The 19,763-nt window shown below is 37.0% G+C and overlaps 2 protein-coding genes across 5 annotated transcripts in view; both read left to right on the forward strand.

Moving 5' to 3' along the window:
- Positions 1 to 14,460, forward strand: part of TAF1B (TATA-box binding protein associated factor, RNA polymerase I subunit B) — a 55,593-nt gene extending 41,133 nt beyond the window's left edge. For 2 of the 4 annotated variants that reach the window (XM_024199134.3, XM_024199137.2), the window contains 7 exons: positions 1,953 to 2,100; positions 5,330 to 5,507; positions 5,907 to 5,953; positions 7,378 to 7,468; positions 7,960 to 8,030; positions 8,797 to 9,022; positions 13,703 to 14,460. In XM_024199134.3, the coding sequence (XP_024054902.2) occupies positions 1,953 to 2,100; positions 5,330 to 5,507; positions 5,907 to 5,953; positions 7,378 to 7,468; positions 7,960 to 8,030; positions 8,797 to 9,022; positions 13,703 to 13,868 (927 nt within the window). In that variant the 3' untranslated portion in view covers positions 13,869 to 14,460. Of the gene's footprint in view, positions 1 to 1,952; positions 2,101 to 5,329; positions 5,508 to 5,906; positions 5,954 to 7,377; positions 7,469 to 7,959; positions 8,031 to 8,796; positions 9,023 to 11,027; positions 12,983 to 13,702 lie in introns of those variants that run through there. The other 2 variants (XM_024199135.3, XM_024199136.3) reach the window with 2 other exon arrangements.
- GRHL1 (grainyhead like transcription factor 1) overlaps positions 14,139 to 19,763 on the forward strand; it is a 69,171-nt gene continuing 63,546 nt past the window's right edge. Inside the window, exon 1 of the mRNA XM_024199133.3 lies at positions 14,139 to 14,177. The gene's annotated coding sequence lies outside the window, so the exon portion shown is untranslated. The remainder of the gene's footprint in view (positions 14,178 to 19,763) is intronic.

Raw genomic sequence — 19,763 nt, forward strand, 5'->3', positions numbered from 1 at the left:
GGTACTAGGATGGCGCTCCAAAATGCCAACCTCTTTATGGGCTACCTTGAAGAATTGCTGGGCAAATGCACCATGAAACCAATGGTGCACCAGAGATACATCGAAGATATTTTCATCCACTGGACAGACGACTTCAGCTCCTTCTTAGATTTTCAGCACAACTTTATCAACCACCACTTGTCCATTAAACTCTCTCTGAAACACTCCCACCCAGCATTAACTTCCTGGACACCATGGGCAGCTTCAACAATGGAACCCTAGAGACAAATATATGCAAGAAACCCATTGATCACCATACCTACCTTCATACATCCAGTAACCATCCCAAACCTACAAAGAAATCTGTTATCTACAGCAAGACACTCAGATCCGGAGAATATGCTCTGAGGAGGAAGTCCAGGATATACATCGTAACACAATCAAAACCACCTTCACCAAACAAGGATGCTCCATCAGAGAAGTAGATCACATCATGGAACGGGTCACCCAAATACCCAAGAGAACCTGCTTCAACACAGAAATAAAGCCCTCTCCAATCGCCCACCTCCAGTTGTCACCTGGCACCCCACACTGGCACCCATATGGGGTATTATCAAACAAGTACAATCCATACTCAATGAAGACCACCATCCTGAAAGAAATCTTTCCTGAACCACCTCTTCTGGCCTTCAAACACCCCACCAACCTCTCCATACTCATCATCAGAAGCAAGGTCCCCATAGACCAGGACATGTCAACTCAAAGCGGCACCAGACCCTGCCAGAACAACAGATGCAAAACTTGCAGACATAGCTCCACTATTACAATGATGAACACACCTTTCAAGACATGCCTATCACAACGTGCTGTATCTCATCCAGTGCACTAAATGCTCAAATAGCAACTATATGTGGTTACACCCATAATTGCCACACTCTTGAATAAACTCACACAGCAAAATGATGAAAGACAAAAATACCCCATCTGTGGGTGACCACTTTTCGCAAAGTGATCATTCAATATCTGACCTATCAGTCCTCATCCCCCAAGGAAACCTGCACACTTTCAAAAGATGAGCCTGGGAGCTTAAATTCATAAGTTTGCTATACGCTAAAAATCATACACTGAATAGACACACTGGATTGATGGCTTATTACAAAAATCTATCATTCACTAACAACCGTCCTTGTCTCCTTGTGACTGGAGGGATGGTAATAGGACACTTTACCTTGAATGGTCCCTTGAAATATATGTGAACTACTTATACTAAACTATCTGTTCTACCTTGCGTTTAGCTGTGACACTTTGAGTAAGTTTTCCAGACCTGAAGAAGAGCTCTATGTAAGCTCAAAAACTTGTCTCTCTCACCAACAAAAGTTGGTCCAATAAAAGATATTACCTCGCCCACCTTGTTTCTCTTGAGAAATGAGGTCAAATTCTGCTGCCCTTTATGTTCTTTATTCCTCAGGTAATCCTGTTGAGCTCATTTTGACTAAATAACAGAGTCTCACCATAAGTAATGTTTTTATCTAGAATTAATGTTACAGTGGAAGCTTGGAGATCTTTCTTCATGCGGTTTATAGATTTGAAAGGAGACAGTTGCAAGATTATTTCTATGAATAGGTATGGAAATTTGAAAGGGATTTTTGTATGAAGTTATGTTACAGAGCTACAGATTTGGTTATTTGTCTACCTTTGAGATGTCATGCTCCATTTGCAGTGCTTTAGGTTTTTTTTTTTTTTTGAGAACCCAAAAATATGCTTGCTGCCTCACAAACACATGTCATGAACATAGTTCCAGCTCCAAAGAGCATCCTGCATAATACCAATGCTTGTAGAGGTGCTAAAGGAAGGGCATGAACGTTTCTATATAACAATAATGTGGAATTTGAACTAAGAAAGGATAGCTAAAGATGCTGGAGTAAAATAAAAAAGCAAAACAGAAGAAACTTTAAACCTATTTTGTCTTTCAGTCTTGGCCTGTATATGAAGATGTGCATAACAAGATGTCTGAACTTGCAGCGTTTTTAGATTTGCCTTGTTTTCCAGCTATAACTGATAGCTGCTTTCTTCATCCAAACATCTTGTGCATTAAATATCTGATGGAAGCCAACTTACCTGGTAAATACTCTCTAAAACTTACCGTCTAATTAAATCTTGATCTTTGCATTCTATAAATCTGCTAAGGCTCTCTAGCAAAGGAACTGATGAACTATTCACATACTAGCCTTATCATACTGTTATGACAGTGCTTCCCCTCTTCCTTTTAAGTTTCTTAACATTTAAATATGGAACCCCAAAGATAATTACTACAGAAATAATTTAATAAGTTGGCTGAACATTGAAACATTATGGGCTTGATCCTGCAAGGTTCTGAGCACCCTGACCCCGACCCAGCAAAGTGCTTAACAATGTGCTTACTTTAAGCATGTCAATAGTCCTGCCAATTGTCCTTAGGACTGTTCACATTCTTAAAGTTAAGCATGTGTTTAAGTACTTTGCTGGGTTGGAGGAGAGCACTTTGCAGGTTCAAGCCCTATGTGTGGTACTCATTTTTAATTTCATGAGAGCTGATGTTCATTGTATACATGAATTTTTATAAGGTTGTTCTTGAGTGCCACTGTAGTTAGGGGACACTTCCTAAAAACAGAGTTTAAAGTGGAAATCATGGCGTTCATATTGCAATTGCTTCTGTTGCTTTAATCTCAATGTAAACATGTTTTGACATACATTTGAATAGCTAGTATTCATTTTTAAAAGTGACTTTTGAGACTCTTATTTTCTATGCAAGCTGTAACTAATTTCAGTAAGTTTTCAGTTGAATTTATATTAAAATATATAAAATCTGGTCACAGAAATTAAAAGAAATAATCCCATTTTTCTCTATTCAATTATCTGAAGCTCAGCTGGAGATTTCTTAGTATTTACAAACTGAAATGAAAAGTACCTTGTGATTCTAGTTCTTTGGGGTCACAGTGTCAGGGACTGTAAACCAGTTTCTGACTTGCTTGATTTCTGAGTTAACATCAGTATTAGTGCTATGTAAACATTTCATGTTTTTTTGTTTAAATAGTAAACATTCAAGATTGTCTAACAAATGACTATAGAAACTAGTATATATGCTATACATATTGGGCTTCCATGCTGCAGGTATCACAAATGTCCCAGTTAGTCAAAATGGCTGTTTTCACCAAATAATTTAGAAATGGTAATTTATTTTTTTCATACATATCAGATATTTTATGAGTATACAACAATTCTTCTCACTGTGTGAGCTTGCAATTCTTATTTAAGGTCACATTTGAAGGTGTAAAAAGAAGAAACCTCACATTTAGAGCTAAAATTCCAGACTGGACATTCCATCTTTTAATCATTCTGTGCCTGTGTAGCATTGCACTATATATAACATCACATAATCTTGAAATATCAACTAAGTGACTTGAGGATGGTCTGTAGGTCTGCAGTTTTCAGACTTACTACAAAGAAATTCAGAGTTGTCAGACCTTTTAAAATTATTACAAAAGAAGAATAGTTACAAAGGAACAATAAATGGAATCCACAATAAAACTTAACATAAAAAAAAATTTATGACTATCTGAAAAAGGAATAACAGGATGGGAGAGGGATTTGGACAAAGAAATTGATCTGGATGACTGTGTCTCTGTAAGGGAAAGGGGATATACATCTTCAATTTGTGTAGTTCATAAAGAAAATTTGTATAAATTACTGTGTAGGTGGCATTTGACTCCAATTAAGATCCATCCTGTATTTGTTACTAGGAAAGTGTTCTGTTAGAGGGGTTGCAGGGAAAGGGGAAAATACTTGCACATGTGATTGTGTCCAGGAATTAGACTGTTTTGGGAGGAAATTATTAAAGACATTGATTCTATGACAGAATACCAACTTCTTAGAGATCTCCTGATCTGCTTACTTATTGCTCCAGGAAAGGATCTACATTTAAACAAAATGACAAAATATATTTTTATTGTTAGCAGCTAGACTTTGTGTTGCACATTACTGGAAATAGGTGATCCTTCCTCCTTTGGAATTGTGGTATAGTAAAATATGGATTGTCCTGGTAATGGAAAAGCTTTTGTACCAAGAGAATCACCAAAAAGATGATAGGTATTTAAAAATTTGGTTACCATTTCTAGCTTTCTCAGAGGAGGGAGGGCTTTCCAACCTGGAATCCAGAAGCTTTAGCCAGGTTCTTCGAATATTAATCTGATCCTGAATAAGTAATGTATGCTGTAGTATGTTAACGTTTTATTGTCACTTTGCCTTAATAAAAACCTTTATAAAAAAAAAAAAAAAAAAAAAAAGGCTGGCTGGGAATATATTATGTGATGTAGGCTACAGTGAATTGATAATATCCCCTTGGGACAGTGTGGAATTATGAGAAGTCATTTTTTCTTTTAATATTCACTATTTAAACATATTGAAACTTTCTTGTGTAAGAGATGCTATTGTTGGTAACATTTTATTTTCAGGGATTGTAGTGGTTTGATGCATATTCTCTGTTGTGTGTTTAGTGTTGTGTATGAGGGTGACAACTGGAAAATTATGGATCAGGTCTTGTACTAATTTAACGTTTTACAAGCAATAGCTGTTGTGGGAATAGAAAGTATAGCTGAACTAATGTACGCAGTCAGAATATAGCAAGATAGTGCTAATCTTTTTGGAATCTGATGATGTAATCAGTTCCTGAGTTTCTTGCTAAACTGGAAAGGTAAGAAATGTGGGGATTTTGCACCAGTGAAAATAAGTATACAGTAATATTGGACTGTTCAGATGCAGTACAACTGATGTTGGAATAATATTGATGTCTCTGAATTTTTCCTTTTGTGGTTTAAACAGAGAGTAGTTAAGATTAGCATTATAAACTTTAAACTGTGTCACTTCAGGCCTTGTTTCTGCAATCACTTACACACATATTTAATTTTATTACTGGGAGTAGTCCTATTTAAAGCTACAGGGCTACTTGAAGTAGTAAAGTTAGACCCTGATCCTGCAAGTTAAAGGTTGTACAACATGTATTTAAGATCTGCCATACCTAGGGTATGACCAGGGTGGCCTAGCAACATCATTATTCCATCCAAACAGTCCAATGAGTATTTTATTCAAAGTGTAATTTTTCTTCCCTATTTCATAGTATATATTTTAAATCATACTGGCCTACCAAATAGGAGTGTTCTGAGGGTTAATTTAGTTAATATTGGTAAAAAGTTGTATTTTAAAAAATCTGTGTATTTATAAGGTGTTAGAAACTGGCATATTGCTAACCGGCATATTTAGCATGTCTGTACAGCTTATTTAACAATATTTTACTTTACCTTTTTTTCTTAATTAGATGAATTGCACAATTGGACTTGCAGAGTGGTAAAAAAGATCAATGTTGGAGAAACAGACTTTCTGACACTTGATCCTGTGAATAAATCAGCAAGGAAAGTAAAATATGATGTTCTTGCTGCAGCCATCATTATAGTGGTGCTCAAATTACTATTTTTACTAGATGATCAGTATGAATGGTAAGTATGTTTTATGAGCAAACTTTCACGTCAGAAGGGCCCAAATTTTCTAACATGTTGCACTAAAACTTTTTTTAAACCGCTAACTCAGGCCCAAAGAATGGAAAGCAGATTCAATAATAGGCAATGTCAGTTTCTTGCTATAACTCGTGATCTATTATTTAACGCTACTGTACCTTTAGCTAACTAATAATTTTAGTTTAAAAGTAAGCAATAGTTCACATCTCAGATGACTACATTGATAACCAAATCTGATTGTTTTAAAGATAGGATTAAGGATAAAATGGGTGGAATTTTTGGTGTCAGCGGTTTTGTTTTAAATACATTTTTTTGAAAGTTTCAGAAGTGGAAAGTATGATTCCAAAAAACAATCCATCTGATAAATATATATATTTTCAGGTTAAATGCAAACTTTGCTGGAAAAAGAAATCAAAAGAACAAAGAAGGTACTCAATATGTCAGTGGAAAGAATCTAATATAATTTTTAAAATGAAATTTTGTAATTAAACTAAGTAGGGCATGGACTTATTGACCCTAAGAATGTCGGGTTCGGGGGAGTTTTTTTTTTTTTTTTTTTTTTTTTGGCTTTCATCAGTTTTTTTTATGGTGCATCAATTACTCCTTTGGGGTAAATTTAAAAATCTAGAAGCCCATTTGCAGAGTTGTTGGATCTGTATTAGCATGTACATTTGCAGTATGAACTGTTAACATTTACAATTTAGTTAATTTGTAATGTTGGGCAAGACTAGATAGAAATTTAAAACATTTCCACTTTATTTTCTGAAAAATATTTAAAGTTTTAATAGCTTCTGTTATTTCTGCTCTTGCATTCTTTGAGTTCAACTCAAAAGTTCTGGCTATATCATGTATATTTTGTTCTTCATGGAATATACACATCTCTGCTTTTTGGAGTAAACAATACCTTGTATGTTCAAAAATTAGTTATTTAAGCATGTTTTATTTGAAATATACTCCTCACCTTGGTTCTGTTTGGAATCCTTATAATTATTGTTTATTTACTAAAGTCATACTTACGCCTCTTGTCATGGGACAGTAGGTGCTAGGTATGTTGCTTAAATGCATATGTGGTACAATTCAGGCATAAATTGAGAGGTACTTATTCTCAAATCACAGAACAGGGGGTTTTGGGTTTTTTAGTGCTATATGTTTCATTACTCTATTTAATCATAAATATGGAAGGATGATATGACATTGGAGTTTTGGAGAGGCAGGAGGAATATGGTTGGCATTTTGTTTGCAGGATGCCTAGCAGAGAAGGCTATTTTTCATTGTTTTGGGAGCTGATTAAACTTTTCAGAATCCCATGAATACTTTAAAAAAAGAATTAAAAAGAATATTTTAAAAGTAGCTAAAATTCTTGACCTGTCAACCTTCATTATTCCTTTGAACAGTTCACATTCCATATGTATGGAGGCCAATTCATGTTGTAAAGGTGAAAGGTTTATTCTCTAGAGATGGAGGGTAAAATCTAAATCAAACCACCTCTTTATGGATGAATCATGGAACTTAGGGAGAAAAATGCCTTATTAACTCCTGCTATTCTTAGCAGCAGGGTAAGGGCCAAAGAGTGAAAACCAAAGAAGTGTAAGGTGTTTATATGAGCTGAGCTAAAGACACACAATTCACTCCCACTTATTTGGCTCCTCCACATCCCTGATGGTATCCTATAGGTTTCTTCACTGCCTGCTGCTTTGTATGATTTATTTTTTAAGGCATCTAGAGTCTAGGATATGCAATATACCTGTTTAAAAAGAAAGCTAAGGGTCTAACTGCTGCTACCTTTCGAACATTCTGTATTTTATTGTGCTCTATCACTTTTCCTAAAACTAAATTTTGGATTTTACTTCAGGCTGCCTGTGGTTTGATTTCAAAAAGTGGTACAAGATTATAAAGAAGTCTGTGGATGTGGAACAGAAGAAATTAGATGAAGAAAGAGCCCGGTATGCTATTGTTCAGTACCTCACTTTTTTTGAGGTTGAACATCTGGGGTGAAATCCTGGCCTCAGTGACTTCAGTGGGGCCAGGATTTCACCCTTATTTCTGTCGCATGAGCTTGGAGGAGTAAAGCAAATTAATAAATCCTTATGCTCTTTCTCCCATCACGCTTAGAACTTTGGCCTGACACATTAATTAAATGGAAACTCTCTGTGACCAGTGACTGCATTACTAAAGCTATCAAAACTGATTACAATAAATGGTGAAAAATTGATGAAGAGCACTTCTTCTACCCCCACTCCACCAGTTTGAAGAGAGACTTCTCTTATGCATGGTGGGGAGTAATGGTACTGGGCACTTACCAACTTGAGGTTATTCCTAAAACATTGGATACTTGTAATAACAATCCTGAGAAATGACTGCCTTTTCTTGTTTGTTTGGCTATGGTTGTGCTGGTTTTTATTTTTTCACCAGGTTGTATTTCTTTCACTGATAGGTGTCTGTGGAAATGTGAAAAACCACTATTCTACTCAGCCAAGGAAAAATCTGTAGTTCTTAAGAAAAGACGTGAGTATAATTTCCTTTAGCCAACAATGTGAGCAATACAATAGTAATATTTTCTTGTCTTTTTTCCCTGTTCAAGTTTTTGTTTATCAAAGGGATTTAGAATGAGAGTACTAGAATACATTGTTTATATTACAAGAGACTTGAAATGGATTTTTTAGTAATTGAACTTTTGCCTTTTTATGCTATTTTATTATGTATAAAGGCAGCCTGTGTTTTTTAAGCTTTCTTTTTACTGGATTTTTATTGTAAAGATATTGGGAAAGTCTGTTTGGTCTTCACTTGTTTTGCTGGAGTACCTCTTGGGAGTCTGAGCATATGTATTGTGGGCTCTGATAGCATAGCTGGAGGGGTAATGGTGTTTGAATTCTTAAAACATCCTTTCTTCAAAATGTTCATTAGAAAATGGAGTTTAATGTGTTTTTTAAAAAGACCTCTAAACAATCTGATTTAAAATTACTTCTCCTCTCAGGTCCTCTATAACTTTCAGTCTCTATACTTACATGGGGTCATAACTTTAATAATAGTTCCAGTCACCATGGAGGTTTTTAGAATAGACTGACTTGAATTTCAAATGTAAAAAGGAAGAAGAAGAAGAAAAATAAACATTTCAGGCTTTCTCTATATATCATGCAGAGGTAGGAAAAAGCACAAATTCAAATTACCTTTTTAAAACAGAATTTTAATGTTCCGTGTAGAAAGGTAAACTCTGTTTGTGGGAAAATGTGATGAGACATTGTGGCTTAGGTTTTTGTTTCTCTTTGTACAGAAATGGTAGTGAACTTACAAAGACAGTTTGGTGCACTGTCTGGTTCAATGCAAGTTGCTGAAAAGCAAAGCCCTTCAAGTTTCCAGTTAAATTGGGCTGAAGAAAACACAGATGGGAATTGTTTTCATGGGCATATCCTAGAGGGAGTTTTGCAAGAAAAAGGCAATTCACTTACAACCATGAACACCAAGTATTGGCTGTGTACAGTTAAACTATGTAATGAGAAGTAAGTATCTGACTCTTGTTGGAAATTTGTTGAATGTTCATGAAAAAGTTTCTCACAAAAATTTAATTTTAAGAAGGTATTTTATTTTTATTAAACAAGATATTTATTGTGAGAGCTCTGGACTGAGACTGTGCATTGACTAGTGACTTACCTATGCTAAGCTGTTTTTTTAATACATATAAAAAAATTAATCGTGATTAAAAAAATTAATCGCAATTTATCGCACTGTTAAGAGAAAACCAATTTAAATTTATTAAATATTTTTGGATATTTTTCTCCATTTTCAAATATATTGATTTCTATTACAACACAGAATACAAAGTGTATAGTGCTCATTTTATATTATTATTTTTATTACAAATATTTGCACTGTAAAATTGATAAACAAAAGAAATAGTATTTTTCAATTCACCTCATACAAGTACTGTAGTGCAATCTCTTTATCATGAAAGTTCAACTTACAAATGTAGATATTTTTGTTTGTTTGTTACATGACTGCTCTCAAAAAAAATTCGTATGGCCCTTCATGCTTCAGCCACCATTCCAGAAGACATGCTTCCATGCTGATGATGCTTGTTAAAAAATAATGCGTTAATTAAATTTGTGACTGAACTCCTTGGGGGAGAACTGTATGTCTTTGGCTCTGTTTTACCTGCATTCTGCCATATATTTCATGTTATAGCAGTCTCGGATGATGACCCAGCACATGTTTGTTTTAAGAACACTTTCGTAGCAGACAAAACGCAAAGAAGATACCAATGTGAGATTTATAAAAATAGCTACAGCACTTGACCCAAGGTTTAAGAATCAGAAGTGCCTTCTAAAATCTGAGAGGTACGAGGTATGGCGCATGCTTTCAGAAGTCTTAAAAGAGCAACACTCAGATGCGGAAACTACAGAACCCATACCAACAAAAAAGAAAATCAACCTTCTGCTGGTAGCATCTGACTCAGATGATGAAAATGAACATGAATCGGTCCGTTCTGCTTTGGATCGTTATCGAGCAGAACACATCATCAGCATGGACACATGTCCTCTGGAATGGTGGTTGAAGTTGAAGGGACATATGAATCTTTAGCGCATCTGGCACATAAATATCTTGTGACGCCGGCTACAACATTGCCACGCAAATGCCTGTTCTCACTTTCAGGTGACATTGTAAACATGAAACGGGCAGCATTCTCTCCTGCAAATTGTAACCAAGTTTGTTAGTCCTACTTCAGCCGATCGCTCAGACAGAGTGGACTTGTAGGCTCTAAAGTTTTACATTGTTTTATTTTTCAATGCAGTTATTTTTTGTACATAATTCTACATCTGTAAGTTCAACTTTCATGATAAAGAGATTGCACTACAGTATTTGTATGAGGTGAAGTGAAAAATACTATTTATTTTTTTCACATTGCAAATATTTGTAATAAAAAATAAATATAAAGTGACCACTATACACTTCGTATTCTGTATTGTAATTGAAATCAATATATTTGAAAATGTAGAAAACATCCAAAAATATTTAAATAAATGGTATTCCATTATTATTTAACAACGCAATTAATCACATTTAATTTTTTTAATTGCGCGTTTAATCGCAATTAAATTTTTTTTAATCACTTGACAGCCCATATATATATTTAGGTCTTGGGTTGGAAAAGTCGTACTGTTGTATGCAATAGATGCTGTCAAACTAACGTGATATATATTTTTTATGGGATTACAGTATGGTTGATAAAGATAATAGTGTTGATGTAATATACTTAGACTTCTGTAAGGCGTTTGATTTAGTATCACAAAATATTTTGATTAAGAAACTAGAACAATATAAAATTAACATGGCACACATTAAGTGGATTAAAAGATGGCCAACTTTCATCTTACTGCAGAAGACTACTCAGGAGAATGTAAGAGTTCAATAGCATTTGCCTCTTGCGGGGCAGGAAGAGGAGTTTACATCTCAAATGGTGTGTCTGTCTAGCCTCCAAAATCCTGATTTTTTTTTTTTTTTTTTTAGACAAGGTGGCCTGGCCTAAGGCCAGTTTACTGTTCTGCCACTGGGTCATGCCATGAAAAGCCAACCCAGCTACTGTTCAGCCAGGGATTAGGTTGGGAGTGAGGAAAGGATACTGAGATTGAAGATCATCTTGGATTCACACTGCAATAATGGGTTTCTGCTGTCTTTTGTGAGAAGGAAGATTGGGATAGCTGAATTCAGTCTCATTGCATTTCATGCCAATATATTGTATACCCAAGCCTTAAGATTTTATTTACTATAAAATATCACATTTAAGAAAACAAACACTACAATACCAGCTATATTATTTTAAGTTTAATTTCTTTAATATTCTGTTTTTGAAAATGACTGAGTCTAAAGTGTGTGCATACTTTGTCGCCTTTTCAGTGTACTTGCTTATTATTCATCTACCTTTTTTCCTTTTCACTTTGCCTTTTATGCATTCACCAAGACAGAAGTGGGTTGGAATAATGTAAACATAGTATCATATCACAAGAGCTTTTGTTCTGTAGGTTCATTCTCTTGTTTGAACAAGAAACTTTTTAACAGAGGGTGAGAGAAGAATCCTCTTTACTCATATGCATAAATCTGATATACATTGGATAAGTGGTTTTTTTATGTATGTTTGCATGAACAATCTCTCTCCATGCAAATTTTGTATTTAAGCATGTATTTACATATGTAGTACATTAGAACATAATGTGAAATGCAAATAGTCATAGCCATCAGAAATCAAGAATTGAGTTTAAATTCTTATCCTTTAGATTTCCCATTGTATCATCTGTAGTGCAAGTAGTTAATGTAGTTACAAATATGACCATTTGTTTAATCTTTTGAAAATGCGAAAAGAGCATTCATTCCCTCAGCTATGAGATTTTGTGCAATGGAGATGCCATAGAGCTAAAAACAAACGCCAAAAATGTTTCTTTAAAAATCAGTTTATCTGGGACCACTGAAATGCTTTATGGATATGGCTATTTCATGGCCTCACTACAGAGCATAGTTAAGGTTGCTTTGAATTTCCATATGTTAAAATGTTTGGACTTTTAAAGCTTACCTTAACTGTGAGTTTCTTGTGTTTATAACACGTAGTTTTAAAGATAATTATAAGATCCCTTTAATGAATTTTACTCTAATTTCTTTTATACGTACGCTTCATTTTAATGTAATTTTTTGTCTGGGAATTTAAAAAGCACAAGATCCAGATGTCTTTTAGCTATTCTTGGAGTAGATAATAAGAAAAAATGCCTTTGAGAAAGAAAATGCAAATTCTGTGTATTTGATGTCTGTATGAAAACCCTCACTCCCATTAAAATCAAATAGGTGCCCTTCAATGCCACTTTAACCTGTTTGTATCAGATCATTAGTTTTGGTTGACAAAATATATTTTGAGAGAGCAGAACACTTTGAAAAGAAGTGTTACCTCATGGGCCATTGTGTTTCCAATAGTTAGCCACATAAAAAATGCCTGAGTATCTTTCTTTCAGCTCCGTTGATGTGCATAAACATGATGTTTTGATCTCTTACAAGTTCCTAAATGCAAATTTGGATATTTTTTTTTAATCATCACTGTCAACCTTTTCTAGTCCTTTGTAGGTTTCTCCCTTTCAAATATTTTTATTCTTGAACACTGAATTACAATAAAATTGTGCACCACTATAAAATTAATTTTAATAAAGTACCAACCTCCCAAAATTCAAACGCCATGTAATCCTGATTTTAAAATCTTGCTATTTCAAACACAAGAGGCTAATACTTCCTAAAAACAAAAAGAAGTGCTAAAAATATCAGTTGACATTGGTTTTAAGTAACCATATATATAGTAGTAAGCTATTATAAAATATTGATTCCAGGAAGAAGTGTTTAAGGAAAATTTATTTAAAGGTAAACTGCAATGTACAGTAAAGATCCAATCAATGTGGACAGAGATGGCTTGACTTTTTTTGAGGCTGAAACACAGTTCTCCACTCCAGGAACATTTGACAGCAGAAAGCTTGGTCCAGTACCCTCTATAGTAACCACCTCAGCTATGGCCAATGGAATAAGTGCTCTCGCTGAATGTTTCTGCTAAAAATGAATAGTAGTGAAATAGTTAATAATGCTGACATTTAAATTGTCATCAGTAGGCTCGGAATTACATCAGTTATGATGGATAAGAGCAAGTCACACCCCTTGGAGCTATTGTTCCAGGCAGTCTGCAGACTCTGGAAAACATGACCGCACCTGATACATTCTGTTCACATTTAAAAGGTTTTGCTCCTCTTAAGCGGGGGAGGTGGGAAGGGAGAGGAATAATTTTCTTAAGTGACATCTTAGATTTGACAGCCAAATTGTCTCAATCTGTAGGGCGGAATCATGGAAAATACAAGGTTTTAGTTAAGACCAATGTGTACCTGGTTTTGGGAAACATGGACAGCACACCATTCTTACCTGTCTCTAGAACTAAGACCTAGCCTAATCTGTTTGTGGCCCCAGTCTTGCAAAGAAATACTCCATTGAGACTCTGAGTGGGTCCATAGATTGGAGCCATAGATCAATAATGGTACTTATGATATAATAAAAAACACTCAAATTAGAGGAAAACTCGAGTATGTTTGAATGTCAACAAGATAAATTTGTGATTTAGGACATACTTATCCTATTTTTTTGTGTGTGTGTGTGTGTTTTTTTTGTAGGATATGTGGGCAACTGACACACTATAAAGAATCAGACTTTCCCCAGAGCTACCAGTTTGTGTTAAACCTGTTCTCCTTCCTCCTAAGGGTACCAGCCTCTCTCATCCATGAAGAGGTGTGTTTAATAGAACACAAACTGTTTAAAAAAAAACTCCACAGAAAGTAACACAAAACAAAATATTCATGTCCAAGAAAATGGAAAGTCCTAAAGATCACAGAACTACCAGATGGTAAATGAAAAAGTTAAGAACTGTGGCCCCAGTCCTGCAACTGGATCCATGCATACAGGCCCTTACACCTGCACAAAGCTCCACTGATCTCAGCGTGATGCTGTATGGGTGGATCTGCCACTGCCGGTCTCACTGCCAATTCAAGGTTTCAATGTATCTACATTACAAAGAACAATGGGAAACTACATGAGGGAAGAGTTACTGAAGCAACTGCTTACCAAAGTTTACATCCACTTGTATTAAAGGTAATGGGAAGTTTATTATAGTAGTTTTTTGTCATACATACATACTTGCATGTGTCTTGAGTGCAAAGTGCAGCAAATAGTCCTCTAGATTATATTAATTGTTCATTTTACTGAAGGGTTTGCATTTCAAAGTAGTCTGTATCTTGTTGGGGTTTTTTAACTTGTATGAGAGCAAATGTTACCTATTTCTAAAAAGAACTATTTTTTTACATTTGAAATAAAAAAACTGCTAAAGAACAACTGTGGGAAAAGAGGTGTTTAACAGAGGGTTTTATTGCGGTGATCTGACATTTGGGTTGCAACTCACTATTCTGAAACATCAGATTGATTGGAAGAAACCTTGCAATATTCTTTCTTGGCCTCTTTACATTTCTTCTCTTCGTATTCTCCTCCTCACCCTTCGCTATGCCCAAGCTTCTTACCTAGCTATTATTTTATATCCTTCTCCCACTCCAGCCTCATGGTTTCTTCTGTGCTTCCCCTTTAACACCTGGAACTCCTCCCTCCCTTTCCTGGGTTCCATGTGCTGGGTTTCTCTCCGTCTTTCTTCTGCAAGGCTTACTGACAGTGATCATAATTAAATTATTCCACTTGTCACCTGATGATGTGTTGAGCCTCAGCCATATGATAGCTGTCCAAGTCCTAGCTTTATTCTTCATGCACTGAGTAAGTTGCTCAACGACACCAGCCAGAACAGACAAGGTGGAGAGAAAGCTGGAGGCCAACACCATCATAGCTAGGGCCCTACCAAATTCATGGTCCATTTTGGTCAATTTCACAATCATAGGATTTTAAAAATCGTAAATGTCATGGTGTCGTAAGGGTCCTGACACAAACAGGAGTTGTGGGAGGGTTGCAAGGTTATTGTAGGGGAGGTGTTGCAGTACTGCTACCTTTACTTCTGCGCTGCTGCTGGCGGCGGCGCTGCCTTCAGAGCTGGGCAGCTGGAGAGTGGTGGCTGCAAGCTGGGAACCCAGCTCTGAAGGCAGAACTGCCGCAAGCAACAGCACAGAAGTAAGGATGGTATGGTATATACACCCTTCTTTGCTGCTGCCTGCAGAGCTGGGCCCTTAGTCAGCAACCACCATTCTAGCTTCCCAGCTCCTAAGGCAGCAGCGCAGAAGTAAGGGTGGCATGGTATGGTATTGCCAGCCTTACTTCTGTGCTTGTGCTGCCTTCAGAGCCGGGCATCTGGCCACCCACCGCTGCTCTCTGGCCACCCAGCTCTGAAGGCAGAGCAGAAATAAGGGTGGTAATTAGGGATGTAAAAACAATAACCGTGTAACTGATTAAAATTCTATCTGTTACACGGTTAAACATTTAAACAGAGATGCAGGGGGTGCTGCAGTACCCCCACATTTTAGGCAGGTTTCCACTGCTGGCCTCATGCCCAGGGCTCTGCGCAGAGCAGCAGCAGAGCCCTGGGCACGCCAGGATGCTGGGTGCGGGGCTGGCAGCCAGGACCCCGGGGACACTCGGGGCCGGCAGCCAGGACCACAAGTGGAGTTTAATCACTAACAGAAACCAATAAGCATCAATTTTATCGGTTAACCTGTTAAACTTTTACATCGCTAGTAGTAATACCGCAATCCCCCTAAAATAACCTTGCGTTCCCCCTGCTTCCTTTTGGGTCAGGACCCCCAATTTGAGAAACGCTTGTCTCCTCTGTGAAATCTGTAGGAAATCTGTATAGTATAGGGTAAAAGCACACAAGACCAGATTTCCTGGTCTGTGATGTGTTTTTCATGGTCATGAATTTGGTAGGGCCCTTATCATAGCCCATGTTTTCACATTGTGCCTTCTATTGGGCTTACATACATTTGAACAGGAGTAAGGAGTAAATACCATGTAGGCTGGAATCTTTGTGGCAGATAAATGGTTGCCTAACACCATTCTTTGGTCTCTCAGCTAAAATTAATAAAAACCAGTACCTCCAACCCCTAATAGGGAGCACAAATGTTACCAAATTCAATTATACTAAAATTAGCTGACATCTAAAATGATTACCATGGACAGCATGTCCCATCTGGGGGAGGGCTCTCAGGGTTTGTCTACACAGCAAAGAAAAACCTGCAGCTGGCCTATGCCAGCCGACTTGGGCTTGTGGGGCTCGGGCTGCGGTGTTGTTTTCATTGCTGTGTAGACTGGAGCCCCGAGCTCTGGGATCCTCCCACCCCACAGGATCCTACAGCCTGGGAGCCAACCTGAGCCCAGAAGTCTACACAGCAATGAAACAGCCCTGCAGCCTGAGCCAGCCACAGGTATCTAGTTACTGTATATACATAATCTTAAAGAGCTTCCAACTTCTCTCATGAGCAAGGAGCCAGGTTGCAGTGGTGAGGTAATCCCAGAAGGTGGCCAGTGCAGTGGGTCCTCTCTAGATATGATGATCAGGTCCCTTCTGAAAGGGTTTTTATGATCAGTCATAGTTTAAATAAAATTATAAAGTTGAAATCTGAAGACTGAGAATGGAACTTGTGGGTTTTGGAAATGGAGATGTACTGCCCTAACCGTCTGGAACCAAGTGAAAAAGCAACACTCAAATTGTGAAGATCACAGGGAGAGGAGCCCAGAAATGGTTAGGAAGTCAGAGCTAGGTTACAGAAAGCACCTGGAAAGTCTTGCACACCAAGTGGGAGATGCATTCAAAACTGAGCAGAAGGTCAGTGAATGAGAGATTCTGCTACCTGGAAACAAAAATCTGAAATTTAGGGTAGTCTTAAAACAAACAGGGAGTCAGAGTAGTGGGCTTGAGATTGTGACATGCTCTGATACCAGGGAGATTATCTAGTGCCAACAATAACAAAAACAAGTGTGTGTTGAGGGGGAGGGAGGAGATTGAGATGTAACTTGTGTTCATTCATACTCAATGATTCATAGCGCTTGTACAGTGCTTAGGTGCCTTAGGCATATCTAAGATCTAAATAGAAATTGTACTGGGCACGTCAGACAGGTATGAAGAGAGAGACCCAATCCTGATGATTTTATATGTAAATTGTCTCAGAAATAAATCTCATGCATGTGTTTTTAGTGCTCCAATTTTTGTTTAGATTTTAAGATTTGTTATCTATGTTGACCCTTCCTAGAGTTTTTAGGCCTTTTGGGAGAAATATCTGATGTGGTTATGCGATACGCAGCCCCAGTTGCTATTTTTATCAGCAGTTACATTATTCTTTAACAAGAATTTAAGCGTCCTTGTCACTTTTTTAAAAAGTTTGAAAGACCTTCTCCTTTTATACACTGCCTTAATTGTAAACTACTTATCCTTTTATTAGTGGAAATCTGTAGTATTTATCATTTGTTTCAAGTTCACTACTAAAAGACACCTTACTATATACAGTCATAGTTTTTAAAGTAATTCAAAAGGCTGTATTTAACTTCATTTGAAAGACTACATATGCTTAATTACAGACACAGCTTTCTTTTAAAACTACTGTAGTGGTAAAAATACTATGTGCATACTCAATCTACGAATGTAACAATGCGCCCTTAGATGTTGGAATAAATTAAAGTTGTGCTTTAATAAACAGGAATAAAGCTTGCAGTTCATCACCAAGCAGTTTGTGCCTCCTGGACACATAGGGTAAGAGTCAGATTTAAAAGTAAAGGGTGTGCCTCTAATGTGCTTGATGTCAGTACCATCCAGTTTAATCAATCAACATTTAGTTGGTGTAATGATAGTTAACAACAAGCTGATGAACCAGAGGGTGACTTAATCTTCACTCAAGTGTAGTTGTGCTCTCTTGGGACACAACTACTTTGAGTCCAGTCAACACTGCGCTGAGGTGGAGCCACATTTCTTAAGCAGACAACTGGGGCTGGATAGCCCAAGGCTAGGGTGTCCACCTTAGCCCAGCAGCTTTAACTACTTATTCTCTCTGTTTTTGTTACATCTTCTTTTTATAATCATTTGCTAACAACATTCAAGGAAAGTCAACATTTCTTGCTCTGCCCTTTACTTTAGGTACTTGAAAAGGGGAAATTATACAAATGAAAATAATGATACCTGCTTTTGACCTTTATCATTAAAAGATGAATAATCATTTTACAGTGCATAGATTAAAATGCACTAAAGTATTTAGCAACTTTAAGTCTTTCACAATGTAAAGTTATTAATTATCGATCTGCATGAGATTGTGAGTACTTTAAAACTTATTTCCTCTTCCCCTGTGGTACATATGTATGCCTTGGCTTTGTGTATTGTTGTCTATTAATGCATGTTTCCAGCTCCAGGAACGCAAATATAACCTCATGACTTAGAAGAATCCACAGAACTAAACTTGCCCTTCTGTTGACTTAGCTAAGAAAGAAAGAGCAAATGAATACACAAAGTGTTACCCTGTCTGAGCCTCTATCAAGATTTACTTGCAAACATTATATAATAGGAAATCTTTTATTTTTTGAATGGAACCTTATGATTCTGAAAGGAATTTAAGAAAATTTGAATCGTAACTCCACTTAATTGCCTCTCTCAGTTCAAACACTTGACAATGTTAAACTAATAGTCATTTAGTTACACAAACCCATGAAAACAATTTATTAATTGAACTTTAAAAAAGCTTTTACCATTCTCCAAATATAGTCATATAAAAATTGACTCCATTCTCTTCTGCCTCTAACGTGGTCTACAGTAGGGCATTTAACTGGTGGGTTAGCACCAGTGTATGTATCAGTGGAACAGTGTGAAGGCAAGCCAGGCTGGTTCAGGTTTGTTGTCTACCAGTTGAGGTAGTGGCATTGTTTGTAGCCCACAGTCTGCAGCACAGCTTCCTAAAGCAGTGGCTTGTGGGAGATTTTGGAAAGCCTTCTGGCATAATTTGAGAATAAATCAAACTCCCTTAATCCCCTGGAAGAGTTCCCTAAATCCCACTCTCAAAATGAAAGTCTGAATAAACTCTGTTGTTTCCTTGCTTGGCAAATAAGGTTTCTGCTGAAGCTCCCAAAAGGTACTTGTGAGGCATCTCCAGCAGTAGTGGTGATTTGGTGGAGGGCAGTACTTGTGGAGATCCATAGACTAACTGGAGTAACGGGGGCAATTTAAGGCCTGGAATTATTAGATATCTCACTTGGCTTGTTGTCTTTTTTCCTACTACTCTTGGCTTGAGTGAGCCACCCATCAGCTTGATTATTACATGTGTCTTGTGCTGCTTTAAAAACATTAGTGAGACAGAAGGAATTTATTTAGGACTGCTTTTTATGCATCTTTCGTTTCAAGACCAAATGAAATGTGTTTTCAGGTAGGTAAGAGTCATATGTACTATCTAGGTGAGCAGGCTGGTATGTGGGCCAACAGATGAAATGTAACTTGTGCTTTGGCCATAGTACCCTATGGGGAATTTCTTCCAATAGAACTCTCCTGTTTTCTCCTGTTTCAGCTGCTGTGTTATTTTCTGATTTTCCTCCACCCCTCATTTGTCCACCATTCTGAGTCTGGACATGTGACATAGCTCAGCCAGCCACTCTGTATGTTAAGTTCAGTACTTCTGCCCTGACTCGGAACACTGGCCATGCAGCCAGAAAGAAGAGCTGAAGGAGATGCAAGACTCTGAAAATTGAAACAGGTGTGCAGGAACCAGCTCTTCCCAC

This window comes from Terrapene carolina, unplaced genomic scaffold (genome assembly GCF_002925995.2).
Source record: "Terrapene carolina triunguis isolate 2854851 unplaced genomic scaffold, T_m_triunguis-2.0 Scaffold42, whole genome shotgun sequence".
NCBI classification, from domain to species: domain Eukaryota; kingdom Metazoa; phylum Chordata; order Testudines; family Emydidae; genus Terrapene; species Terrapene triunguis.